The sequence below is a fragment of the Vulpes lagopus genome, chromosome 21, assembly GCF_018345385.1.
Source record: "Vulpes lagopus strain Blue_001 chromosome 21, ASM1834538v1, whole genome shotgun sequence".
Lineage (NCBI taxonomy): Eukaryota > Metazoa > Chordata > Mammalia > Carnivora > Canidae > Vulpes > Vulpes lagopus.
This window is the reverse complement of record NC_054844.1, coordinates 42,952,044-42,965,076: the sequence shown is the minus strand read 5'-3', so window position 1 is coordinate 42,965,076 and position 13,033 is coordinate 42,952,044. Positions and strand designations below refer to the sequence as shown.

Genomic DNA, 13,033 nt, shown 5'->3' with positions numbered 1-13,033 from the left:
AGCCAAAGAAACTGAAGCTCAGACCATAGAAGGACTTTGCCCTAAGCCCCACGTCTGGGAAGTGGCAGGGTCAGGACTCTGAATTAGAAGCCTCCTCCTGCCTCTGAGCCCAATGCCCTTCCTCTCCCCCACATGGCTTGTCTCACACTCCTTCCTTCCATTGTCATCTTCACGCCTTTCCTCTGCTCCTTCCCGCCCAGGAATGCCCCCGGGGAGAGGGGAACAAAATCACCCCAGTTGAGAATGCCTATGGCATGGTTGATCATTTCTAGAGACATTTTTGAAAAAAAAATAAAAATAAAAATAAAGAAAATGAAAAATTTAAAAAATAGAGACATTTTTGGTTGTCACAATTGGTGGGGGCGAGGGGAGAGGCATGGCCCGGGCGTCCAGTGGGCACACGCCAGTGATGCTGCCAAGCATCCTACAACGCACAGGACAGACTCCCAAAAAAGACTGCCCCAGCCCCAAATGCCAGTACTGCTGAAGCTGAGACACCTTGGTCTAGAGAAATCCACGATCACACTGGATGCCGCGCGTCCATGCTGTTCTCCCGTTTTCCCAAAGCTTAGGTGGCTCAAGGCCAGAGGGACAGCAGTGCTAGCAGGTAAGTGGATGGAGGGGTCCTGAGGAAATCCCTGGCCGGGAGCTCCTATCATAGGGCGGCCCTGGCACTTTCAAGACTCTGAGGCACCAGGTTTGATAAGCTACAATTAGTTTATTGGAAACACAGAGTGAAGCAAAGGCAAAGAGACAGACAGGCAGTTGGGTCACTGGCTTTGTAGAAGCCTCTGCAGGCAGCCCTGGAAGGAGATGCTCTTCCCTCCCACGGGTCACATCCCTCACAGGGTTTCAGGAAAACCACCATCGGCGTTCCCCACCTCCGGTCCACAGGCACGAGCACCCTGGCGGGTTCCCAGGAAGTGTAGATGGGGGGATTCAGGGCCCCGCCCCCCGGGCCCTGCAAGCTGGGGTGAAGGGCTCAGGCAGGACCCATGAATCCAGCGGAGAAGCAGAAAGGCAGAAGAAAGGTTGAATCCTCAAGACAACAAATCCACCACTAGGAAAGGCTACGGAGAGGGGGGCCCCGAGGAGCAGGTGGGGCGGGCACGAGTGCACACCTCTGGCCCCCGGCTCTCGGAGGGCCAGCAGCTGGCGGGCACGGCCGCGGGGGTCCTGGGGCGGCGGGTGACAGGGATGCGCCGGCGGCCCTAGCACTTCTTACAGGCCACGCTGCAGGCGCTGGCCCCGGGGCAGGGGGTGCAGGCGCTGGTGCCCACCACCAGGTTGCCGCTGCACGGGGCACTGCAGACTCTGCTGGTGACAGCAGGGGCAGCACCGGAGGCGCAGAGATCGCCACAGACGACGCCACCGCGGGAGCTGCTGACGCCTGGATGGGGGACGGAAGGCGTCAGGCACCGCAGCAGCAGGAGGCTCGGGTTGGGGGGGGGGTCCCGAGTCCCTCCCCGCAGATGTGGGCCCTCCCCCCCAAGAAAGGGGAGCTCGGCTACTTACACACGTTGACGGCGCCGACACCCTCACACAGCCTGTTGGGGAAGGAGAAGAGAGAGAGGTCAGTGTCGGGGGGCCAGCCGCCCGGCCCCGCGGCCCAGGTGAGGGGGATGCCCCTGTCTCCTCCTGGGCGCTCGCTGCGGGGAAGCCGGGGTGGCCCAGCCACCACGGCCTGCGGGCTCTGAGACAGAGCGCCCCCGCCTCCGGGCAGCCCTCGGCCCTGCAACCTAGGATGCGCCCTGCCTGGCTCGGCCTCCCTCCTTGCGGGACCATCTCCTAGATCCCCTGTGACGGTGGAATCAGTGACCCACGCGGGTGCCGAGTGCGGACGTGTGCACTGCTGCTATTTTTGTTGGTTCTGCTCCACCTGTGGACACGTCGCAGGCGCCGCACATCCGACGTCCTGAATGCCGTCTGCTTGGCCTCACTAGAACCTGAGCTTCAAGAGGCCAGATGTTCGTTTTTGTCTTGACTTTCCCCCGCTGCACAGCGGGCAGTGCCAAAACCCACGTTTGGCTCCGTAAGGAACTGTTGCGGGACGGAATGGGATTCTAGAACCCATTCGGAACAGGCTCGGAGACTGTCTCTACAAGCACCCTCATTTGACAGATGGAGAAACTGAGGCCCAGAGAGAGGGAATAACCAGAGATGGGGCGGGGCTATAATTCCACGCAGCCCCTCCCTTCCTTCCCACACACAAGGCATCTCCTTAGGGGGGACACACGGGTGACCCTCTGATAGTTCCGTGGCGGAGGGTTGACAACATCAGCTTCAGACACGAGGAGAATCCACAGCCCACAGCTTACTCATCCCACGCCCAGGGTGCAGAGGGAACCCACGCCGAAGCTGCTGAGTTCACCCCAGGAGCCCTACGCGGTGCAGGGATGGGTGGGCCACTCGGGCTCCAGGGCTATCTCCAGGCGTCTCTTGAACGTCCAGACTCAGTCTTGAAAAATGCTTCGTCCTGGCATCCTCCACTAACGAAACTCCCCGAGCGCAGTGAGCCACGGGGCCTCGGAGTCCTCCAAAGCAATTGCTTGAGGCTGCTGCAAGTCTCACCGGGTGAGCACTTTGATTCCAGGGTCCCCATCTCCCCAGCACACAGCATGCTCGCAGGTGCTCCCTCTGCATCTCACCCTGCACTCTCCTGTGCTTCAGAGGAGGGGCCTGGCCCCGGGAGTGAGCGCCCGACCAACCCAGCCCAACATTCTGGGAGTGTTGTCCTCCTGGGACTTGACCAGCTGCCCTCCAGCCGTAGGAAGGCTGACCGATGAATGGGTCTTCCTGCCATGTCCGAAGCCAGCAATAAGCAAAAATGCCAGAACAGGACATAGATGCCTCCAGGGACAAGGTCCTGCGATCTGTCCCCCCTCGTTCCTTCCTGCTGCAATGCAATACCACGTAGGGGTACCCACCGCAGTGCAATATATGACTGTCAGTGGACAAAATCCCCACGGGAGGCAGTCATTACGGGATAATTACCAACTGCCTGGGCTGGTCCAGGGCCAGGCTTGAGAAGATACCTAGAACCTCGGTGATGTGCAATAAGAGGTGGGAAGGGAAAAGCACTCGCACAGGGAAGGTGGCTACAAGGCCAGGCTTGGAGAGTTCTCAGGAACAATTACTGTGACCTGACTCCGGGCTCTCGGGAGTATATTTGCAAAAGGTACCAAACCCATTGTAGCACTTGGGGGCATGACCGAGACAAAGGGGGCCAGAAACACACCAAAAGGACTTACTCATTACCTGTAAAGATGCAGGATGGGGAGATTTGGAAATGGGAGTCCAGGGATGCCAGCAGACACGTGGCACGCTGGGAACCCAGGCTAGGCTGGGAGACAAATAGGCTACGGGACCCACCTCTGCTCCTCGCCCTCCAGCAGCCGCCTGTACGTGGCGATCTCGATGTCCAGGCCCAGCTTGGAGTTCATCACCTCCTGGTACTCCTTGACCAGGCAGGCCATGTCCTGCTTGGCCTTCTGCAGGGCGGCCTCCAGCTCGGCCAGCTTGCAGCGGGCGTCGGTGAGGGCCGCCTCGCCCTGCTTCTCCGCCTGCGTCACGGCGGCCTCCAGCTTGGTGTTCTGGGGGCGCAGACAACAGGGTGCTATGGTCCAGGGTCTCATTTCCTGGATGTGTCTGGTCGCTCCCACCTATACCCCCTCCCTCCAGGAAAAGGCCTCACCCCTTTATCAGCCCGGTCCCCTCAAGAGCCACAACCAGGGCCTCTAGCCAGGCACATGGGCTGGGGCGTGAGTGGGGTGGTCCCTGGGGCACACACTGCCTGGGCGGCCCTGGGGACGCTCAAGGTGAGCCCTACCTGGCACTTGGCGTTCTCGACCTCGGCCGTCAGCCTCTGGATCATGCGGTTGAGCTCGTTGATCTCCTCCTTGGTGCGGCGCAGGGTCTCCCCGTGCCGGATCACCGTGGCCTTCATCTCCTCACACTGGGAGGGGGGCACAGGGGCTCCTGAGGCTCAGGACGGGTCATCCCGCTGAGCCCCACACCTTGCACAACTGCCACCCCAACCCGAGGGCTGCCTGCCCTTCCCTCGTCCATCCCACCTGCACAAAACCCAAAGCCCTTTCAGCATCCCTCCTTCTGGGGCTCTGGCAGGGGGAGGCTGGGCCCCGACCTTGCTGCGGTACCAGGACTCGGCCTCAGCCCGGCTGCGGCTGACGATGTCGTCGTACTGGGCCTTGATCTCGGCCACGATGCAGTCCATGTTCAGGTCCCGGCTGTTGTCCATCTTGACGATGACCGAGGTGTCTGAGATGTGGGCGTGGAGGACGCGGATCTCCTGCGGGGGGAGGATGGAAGATCTTGTTTGCACCCCAGCCTCTCCCAGCACATGTGGACCCAACCCTCCCTGGTCTCCGGCACCTGCTCCCACTATAGCCCCATGGACTGCAGGCCTCAGCCCGATCCCAGGCCAACCAGTCCCAGGCCAGGGCCCCCTCTTCCAGGCTGGCTGCCAGTTCTCTGCCTGGACCACGGCCCCTCACCTCCTCATACAGGCGCCGCAGGAAGTCGATCTCCTCGGTCAGGGCCTCGGCGTTGGCCTCCAGGTCTGACTTGCGGAGGTAGGCGCAGTCCACATCCTGGAAACGTGGGGTGTCACTGAGCACCGAGCACCCACAGTGGCATCGCCCCCAACTCCCTGCCATCCGAGGAGGCCAGGGCAAAGGATTCCCAGGGTCCCGGTTGCCAGCGCAGCTCCATGCCCTCTGGCCTGCCCACCGTGGGCTTCACCGCCTCCTGCCCCTCTGACGACGAGCCCCTTGTGCCTGGAGACGGGCCACCAGCCTCTCGCCCCTCTTACGCTCCCAGCTCTCCTCCTGACCCTCCCTATTCCAACAAGCTCGGCCACCTGGGTCCTGCCAGGCCCCCGCAGTCCTCCAAGCCTGCACCCGGCCCCTCCTGGTTCTGCTCCACCGTCCCCCACACCCCGCGGCTGCTTCCCTCCCTTGGGCCACTCTTCCCACAACGCTACACAGGACACTGTCCCTCGACACAGACACCGCACTGCTCTGCCCCCAGGGGACCCCAGCCGAGGCCACAGCTTCTGAAGCGGGGCAGGACGGCAGAGGTCAGCCCAGCCGGGCCCTGCCCCAGGGCGCGGTGCACGTGGGCATCCCAAGGTGGTCGCCCTGCATCAGCGACCTGAATGAGCCTTTCGTGCCCCGATCTCTGAGATCTGCCATCCCGACTTGGCCAGGCCAGGTACCCACACGAGGTCCAGACCCTCTGGGGCCCGGCCGTCATTCTGAGGTCCCGGGGGTCTGTGCTTCCGCACGCCTCCTTACTCACCTTCTTCAGAGCCACAAATTCATTCTCAGCTGTTGCTCTCAGGGCAACTTCCTCCTCATACCTGAGGCAGAAGAGGGCAGACAGGGAGGTCAGGGAAGGGCGGGGCTCCCAGGGCCGCCTCCACCCCCTATCAGGGCAGGGGCAGCATTAGGGACCTCCCAGCGGCTGGCCCCCGGCAGATCCGCTGGACCCTTTCTTGCTGCTTGGATGTGGAACGTGTCGGGGGTTCCCTCCCCACTTTCAATCGAGGGGTCGGGTCCAGAGCGCCTACGTCCCGGGACCTCAGAGCCCACTTCTCAGAGCTGCCCCTCGGGAGGCAAACAAGACCTGGGCGCCCAGCTCTGAGCTAGGGGGGGACAGCAGCACCTCTGGGGTACTGAGGCCCAGCCCCCCCCAACCCGGGCGTCCATCCTGGCTCAGGGTCTGAGCCTGGGCCACCCGCCGACCGTCAGCCCTCAGTGCCCTCAGCAGCAGGACACCCAGGACCCCGGGACCTGTCAGCCCCGAGGGACCAGAGGCTCAGGTGCAGGGAGCTCAGGCCTGCAGAAGCCCCCTCTGGCCTCCCCCCGGGCCCAGGGAACAGCCTCCCAGAGGCAGAAGGCCCAAGCAGGAGACAGATGTCTGCCGGGGCATCCGGGTGCTCGGCAGGCGTCTGGCAGCCGTGGCCCAGACGAGAGGACCCTGCCGCATGCTGCCCCTGGCCTGCACAGCCACTCGCCCCCTGGGACACTCTTGCCCAGTCCAGCCCAGCGGGCTCTATGCCACGTGGTTTCCTGTGCCCAGCGTCCCTGCCGGCCGCACTCACTTCTTCTTGTAGCCCTCCAGCACCTCCTGGACGTGGTTGAGCTCGGAGGCCAGCCTCCCGCTGTCGGCCTCCACGCACTCGGCCTCCCGCCTCAGCGTCTCGATGTAGCCCTCGAACAGGGGCTCCAGGTTGCTCTCACAGCACTTGCGGTTCTGGTAGAACTGCCACTTGGTCTCCAGCAGCTTGTTCTGCTGCTCCAGGAAGCGCACCTGCGTCGGGGCGGGAGGAGGGCGTCAGGTGGCTCCTGGTGCCCCAAGGCCACTTTGGGCTGGTGGCCATTGCTTTAGGGTGAACTCCCAGCAGGGATCGGGCAGAGCTGGGCAGCGGGACACAAGGTGACCTCCAGAGCTCCTGACTGTCATCCATCCGTGTCTGCATTTTCCAATTTAGGGCCGGGAGCCAGGGCTGGCAAGGCCAGTCCCTGCTCCCAGGTAAACTGACACAGGCAGACCCGGTGAGTGCAGGGGCCACGTGGTCCGGAACCAGCCAGGGTCTCCCATTTGCCTCTGCCTCCCTCCTTCCCCCACGTCAGTGCCCAGCCTGGGTCCTGAGCATGGGTGGGGCAGAGGAAGGGTGGGGTCGGGGACACCCACCCTTAGGGTGCCCCTGTGGTCCTCCTCCTATTCTTCTGTTGGTTTTTGCATCTACGTGCACGGACCGCCCTGTGCCTCTGGCATGAGGGCTCCGAGCCCATCCCCGTCTCTGTGTGGGGACCTGCCTGCCTGGACAGAGGTGCACGTGCGAGCCACATCATCCCACCGGGAGCCTGTGCCCCTTAGTCACGTCTTTGGTGCATCCGGGCCCTGAGCTGTGTCCGTCTGGTCCATCAGACTGGGAGCTGCCCCGGGTCCTCCCTGTCCTGCCCCTGACCCCGCAGGAACTGAAGGCCCGGGAAGGGTGACCAGGGACACCCACCTTGTCGATGAAGGCGGCGAACCTGCTGTTGAGGCACTTGATCTGCTCCTTCTCCTCGTGCTTGACGCACTGCGCGTTGGGGTCGATCTCCAGGTTGAGGGGCGTCAGGAGGCTCTCGTTGACCGACACGGTGGTGATGCAGGGCGGGCTGGGCCCGCACACGCCGCCCGAGCGGTAGCCGAAGCTGCGGCCGCAGGAGCCGGCGCGGAAGGCCCCGCAGACGCTGCGGCTGCCGAAGCCCCCGGTGAGGCCGCGGTAGCAGGAGACGCCGCGGTAGGGGGCGGCCGTGATGCAGCAGCGGCCAGGCCGGGGCCCGCAGGCAGAGGCGCAGCTGAAGGCTGAACCGCCACAGTAAGATCCACAAGTCATGATGCTTCTAGGGGACAAGGGAGGCTTGAGGAGGGAGACGTACTACGGAGGGCACAGTGGCTGAAGTGTGTGTCTTGGACATCTTTGCGCCTTTTATATATGCGGGGAGCCAAATGCTTCCATGGGTTAGGAGCAATTAGGTGTCTTTATTGGCTTGGGTTGTTTAGCTCTTTTGGCTCCTCCCTTAATGTGTTTAATTGGGGGCCAGATGTGGCCAGATGTTTATGGCCTTTTACCCTAAACTGTACAATGTTTATCTTCAAAAGGCCAGCTCACGTCCCCCGCAGGTTCCCCTTGCACTCCCCAGACACATTTGGCAGAACTCAGGGGTGGGAGGAGGGGTGGCAATGACTCAGATTAGAAGGGAGGGAGGAGAGAGGCGGTGCTACAGCCCCCATCCGCCCCTTTGGAAACAGTCGGTGCTGCTGTCCGTGGTGCTGATCGAACGGCCTTGGGACCCTGGGAGGATAGAGATCAACAGAAGATGACGTGAAATTTGGGGTGCGTTTGGTGGTCCCTCACGCGGTTTGCTCATTTCTGTTCTGCCAAAGCCCCAACACGCCCCCCCCGCCTGTCCCCGAAACCCTCACCTACACCTATCAACATATTCTGTCTCTATAACTCTCTCCCTTTCTCTCTCTCACTCTCTCTCTGTCACACACACATACACACACACACACAAATGCATTCACATACTGGCCTCCCCACCCGTAATCTCTCACACACACACACACACAAGCTCACGTGCACTGTTGCCTACAACGATGTGCACGCAGACCAGTCCCAAGGCCAAATTATTAGGCCGTCTTGGCCAGCCTATGCCGAGAAGAAGCATCCCTTCCTCAGACTCTTCCATGAGGCCTAAGCGGGCACACAGTGGATCACTGGCTTCAGGAAAGCCCAAGTATTTCCAGCAAGACCCCAAGAAAAGATAGCATTCTGGATTTCACCCCAAACTTCCATTTTCCTCCAGGGCCCAGAAAGCCTGGGTTGGATGCTATTGCTACGTGTAGCATTTTGCTGAGAATATAATAGAATCAATCCAGATAGAACCATGAGGAGGGCATCCAGCCACCTCCCACCACCCCCTCCCTGCCTCAGCTCTGTGCTGCTGCTTATGCTACACCAACGCTGTAACCCCCTTCCCTTTACGGTAGTTTGTCAGTAAACTTGGCACATGTCAAAACAGATCCACATTGGTGTATGCCACCTGCAGTGTGTATAGAGTGGGCCTTGAATCCAAACGGGCTGGATGGGAACCAAGGCTCTGCCATGAATAGCTCCGTGTGATCTCAGGGCAAGGTACTTCATTCCTCTGGGAAGTACATTAAATCTTTCCTCCCAAAGCCGCCTGGGAAAAATTACAGAGATGTCCACATGCTCAGTAAACTCCAGAACACAGTGCAGATGTGCTTTATTACAATCATTAAGGAGCAGAAGTTTCTGGGGTGGTATTTTTTCAGAGTTCACAATGTAGTCTACTAATAGAAGGGCACCTGGGTGGCGGGTGGCTCAGCGGTTGAGCATCGGCCTTTGGCTCAGGTCATGATCCCATCGAGTCCCGCATCAGGCTCTTGCAGGGAGTCCGCTTCTCCCTCTGCCTGTGTCTTTGCCTCTTTCTGTGTCTCTCATGAATACATAAAATATTTTTTAAAATTAAGTAAAATAGAGTAGAAAATATCAGAGTGCATCATAGGTAGTAAAAATAACATTTCGTTTTCTTTTGTTTCAATCGTATGTGGTGTGTGTGTATGTGTGTACTTTGTCACTACACAAAATTATTTCTTTTAATATTATTAAAAATTAAAAAGTTTAAATGCATGGCATGTCAGTTAAGAACACAGACACAGATTCCAAACTGCCTAGTTTCAAAGTCCAGCTCTGCCACTTTCTAGCTATGTAATCTCAGGTAATTACTTAACCTCTCTATACCTCATGTCATGACTTATAAAATGGGGATAATAGTATCCACCTCATAAAGTTGTTGTAAGGATTAAAAGAATTAATACACGTAAAGCACTTACAATAGAGCCTGACACACTCTAATTATATAATCATATTAGTAGTTGTTATTGCTGCTAGTGCTGCTGTAGATATATCAGGAGGTTTAATGAAATATATATACCTACCTGCATCCCTAAACCACCTGTGTAAAATTCCCACTGATGGTGTCTATCTTAGAGGACTAGTAAAAGGATCAAATTAAATAACACACGGACAACACAGCACCTGGCACATAGCAAGTGCTCAGTAAATGTTATCTACTATTGTTCTACCAGGAGGTCAATACAAGGAACAGGGAAAAGAACCCAAAATCAAAGGCCCCTCCTTCAATCCCCAATCTAGCCCTGCTGCCCCCAGGAAAGGCCCAATGAAAATCTCACCTCTTAGGCAAAGGGAAAATGTCATCAGTCTTGTACAGGATGATAAGAGAAGCTTGGACAGTCCAAAAAGCCTGTTATCTGTTAATAATTCATAGATGTGTGTTTCTTTTTTGGTTTTAACAGACCACCAGAAATCCTCAGCCATAAATCAATGAATACTCACTTTTCTCGATATTTGCCTGATCCTGAAACCCCCCAATTGATCAGTAGCCCAAGGATACCATGAAGTTGGAGGTGGGAAATATGCCATCCATCCAGGTACAATGGAATTCCAAAGACAGCGAGTGAATCCGATATTCACTACAGCTGGACCGATGCAAGTTGGAGTTGAGGAAAACTTCCCATAGGGAGAGTAGGTAGTCATGGTTTCCTAAAGGAACTTGCATTATGTCTCCCATTTACGGAAGCTTTGTATAAAAGAGAAAAATTCTTTTTTCTGGAATGGCCACCATGTTTGTGGAAACAGGGTGAATGAACAAAGAAACCTTCAGATCCTGAGGTTACAACCCCCTTTTTTTTACATTTTTTTAATTTATTTATTTATGATAGTCACAGAGAGAGAGAGAGGCAGAGACACAGGCAGAGGGAGAAGCAGGCTCCATGCACCGGGAGCCCGACGTGGGATTCGATCCCGGGTCTCCAGGATCGCACCCTGGGCCAAAGGCAGGCGCCAAACCGCTGCGCCACCCAGGGATCCCCTCTTTTTTTTCAAGCCTAAGTGGATCTTGGTTCAAGGGATACCTCGAGAGAAGGGACAAATCTGGTGGTTATAACATTAGGAAGCTCTTGTTCAAGTCTCTCTTCAGTCCACCCTTCTCCTATGAAGAATGTTATAAGGCACCATCCCAAATGTATGGTGGATTAGATGAGATTCTCTTGTTGGAGAATCCAGTTAAATTCTGTGATGGCTATGTGCCTGCCGTAGGCTGAAGCCTGTCTGAGTTTTGCAAAAAGGCAAGAAGGCAGTAAGAGAAGGAAGGAGACGTGGATTCTGGAATTCCCAGTCTGACAGGGAAGACAGACCCACATTCATGAGAAAGGCCAGAAGTCTGAAGAATGCAGCTTTTCAGATATATCATCAGATGCTCAGGGATGCAGTGCCTACTGACAGTGCCCATAGTGGGGCAATGTAGACTGCAGCTAATCTGATGGGAAAGGTAAGAAAGTCCCCCTGGAAAGGGTGAGAACAAACATCAGTGAGGAAGCAGGTGAGGCAGCATTGGTGAAAAGGTGTGCATGGAGGTATTTCAGAGAGTGGACAGTAGGGAGACCTGGGCACCCTCGGAGGAGAGGCCAGGACTATGAGATTCTGTGACAGTGGAGAGCCCGTTGAGGCAGAGTCCGCAGAAGCAGGGAGTACCATCTCTGGGATTCTGCTCCAAAGCCACACGGTAGGAGGCAACCTGTGCGCTCTGCATCTGGAGGATACCAAAACACCTGCACACCAGGCTTGCAGGCAGCCCAGGGGGATAACCTTGCAGCTCATACTTTTCTAGAAAGTTCACAGAAAGCAGATGCAGGCTAGGTTTCAGTGAGGGGAATTGAGGGGTGAAGGAGTGGCTATTTACATAACACTCAGGCTGTTGATAAGGGACGTGACCCTAGGCCATCCAGCAGGCAGGATTCAGGAGCGGAGAGACCCAAGTCAGAGTCCTGCCTCCTCAGCCAAGACCAGTGGCCAATTATCCATAAGAATTCACCAGAGGAAGGGAGGGGCTAAAGGCCCTTGTGGGGAGCCTGGGGAGCTGGGAGTGATGAAGGCTGACTCAGAAGCTCTGCCCTTGGGGAGGTCCATCTCCCATGCACCTCCTCCAGTCCATGTCACTACCCTGGGAGGGTTCATTGCTATGAAGCTGAAGCCAAGATTGCCCACCTCTTCAGCTATGCCCATACCTTGCCCTCGGTGCTGCACTCCTTCCTTCATTAACCGCCTCCTCCCCTGCTTTTCCACCTCTGGAGTGTCCCTTCACCAGTCTCCCGCAGGTCTTCTCATTTTTCCTCTATTGTCCTCCACTCCCCTCCTCTTCCCTCCATCTCCCCCAACCACCCCTCCTTCCCATTCTCTTCACCCCTCCCCCTGTTTGTCCTTCCAAGGGGCTCTGGAGAGTAACAGTCTAAGACCAAGCATCTTCTCTCTTCTTTTCCCTAGAAATCTACCTCCCCTCCACTTCTCTCTTTCCTTCCTCAATCCCACCCTCAGTCTCTACTTCGCCCCATGGCCTTCGGGATTCTTGCCCTTGTTGCCTGGCTTTCCCTATCATTCCCAACATCATTCAGGTCAAGGACTTCACTTGGGTCAAGGACACATCTACTCATTTCATGCCCCCTCCTTCAGGCCCCTGCCAGGAATGTCTCCTTACCCAGCCCCCACACCCAGACCAGGCTGCGCTCTGGTCTGCTTCATCTGATCCCCACCCCATCCTACCAGAAAGCTTTGCACAATTAACTGCCAAGCTTTGATGGCTCCATTACTCAGCAGTTAATATGCAGCTGGTATTCATTTCATTCATTCAACAAATATTTATTGAGCACCTACTATGTGCCAAGCCCTTGGAATATATCCACGAGCCAAACATTTGTGCTCATTGGTGTGTTGTGAGGTTTACATTTTAGTTCGTGATCTAGGCGTGTGTGTTCAGCTTTTCTCTTAGAACTGAAAGCTTACCACAAGCAAGAGTGAGCTCTCCTCCATCCTCTGGTCCTGAACCCTGAGAGCACTGTGAAGGGCCCTGAAGAGGATGAGGGAGGAGGCGATTAGCGAGAGTGTGTGTTAATGTGCTATAGACAAGCACCATCTACTGTGTGATACTTCTAGTCATGGTAGATGGTGGATAGATGGGAGTGCAAGGAGATAAACTCATCCATTACACTGGGATCAAACACACCAGCAGATACTGAGTGCCCTTAACTACACAACCCAAACAAAACTCTTAACCTTTGAGGCCTCAGTGTCCTTATCTGACATCTGCCTCAGAGAGTAATTGTAAAAATTAAATGCATTAATGCATGCTGGGCCATTAGCACAGTATCTAGTATGAAGTAAGATGAACATCAAGAAATGCTATGACTTTTTTAAATTTGGAAGAATACTCATAAAATGGTTTTCTACACCAACTATATACTACTTGCATAATTTTTCAAAATATCCACGTACTCTAGAAAAACTCTTGCACAAATACACCTGAAGATAGAGAAAAGAATGTCCATGGCAGCCCCGTTCAAAATACAAACTGTAGAAACA

General features: G+C 56.3%; 1 protein-coding gene across 1 annotated transcript; it reads right to left on the bottom strand.

The window, feature by feature from the left end:
- Positions 1-704: 704 nt before the first annotated feature.
- Positions 705-7,408, bottom strand: LOC121480013 (keratin, type II cuticular Hb6). The gene is made up of 9 exons (XM_041736240.1): positions 7,040-7,408; positions 6,125-6,333; positions 5,320-5,380; positions 4,515-4,610; positions 4,145-4,309; positions 3,830-3,955; positions 3,373-3,593; positions 1,516-1,547; positions 705-1,390 (listed from the first exon to the last, which is right to left on the bottom strand). The coding sequence occupies exons 1-9, from the start codon at positions 7,406-7,408 to the stop codon at positions 1,212-1,214; spliced, it is 1,458 nt and encodes a 485-aa protein (XP_041592174.1). The 3' UTR covers positions 705-1,211.
- Between the last annotated feature and the right edge of the window lie 5,625 nt (positions 7,409-13,033).

Bases quoted from the DNA above. Each gene is read 5' to 3' on its own strand.
- LOC121480013 (XM_041736240.1), bottom strand. From the start codon at position 7,408: ATGACTTGTGGATCTTACTGTGGCGGTTCAGCCTTCAGCTGCGCCTCT. The intron at 5,381-6,124 runs GTGAGTGCGGCC...CTTCTGCCTCAG, and splicing joins CTGGAGGGCTACAAGAAGAA to GTATGAGGAGGAAGTTGCCC. The intron at 4,611-5,319 runs GTGAGTAAGGAG...CCACGTTTCCAG, and splicing joins AATTTGTGGCTCTGAAGAAG to GATGTGGACTGCGCCTACCT.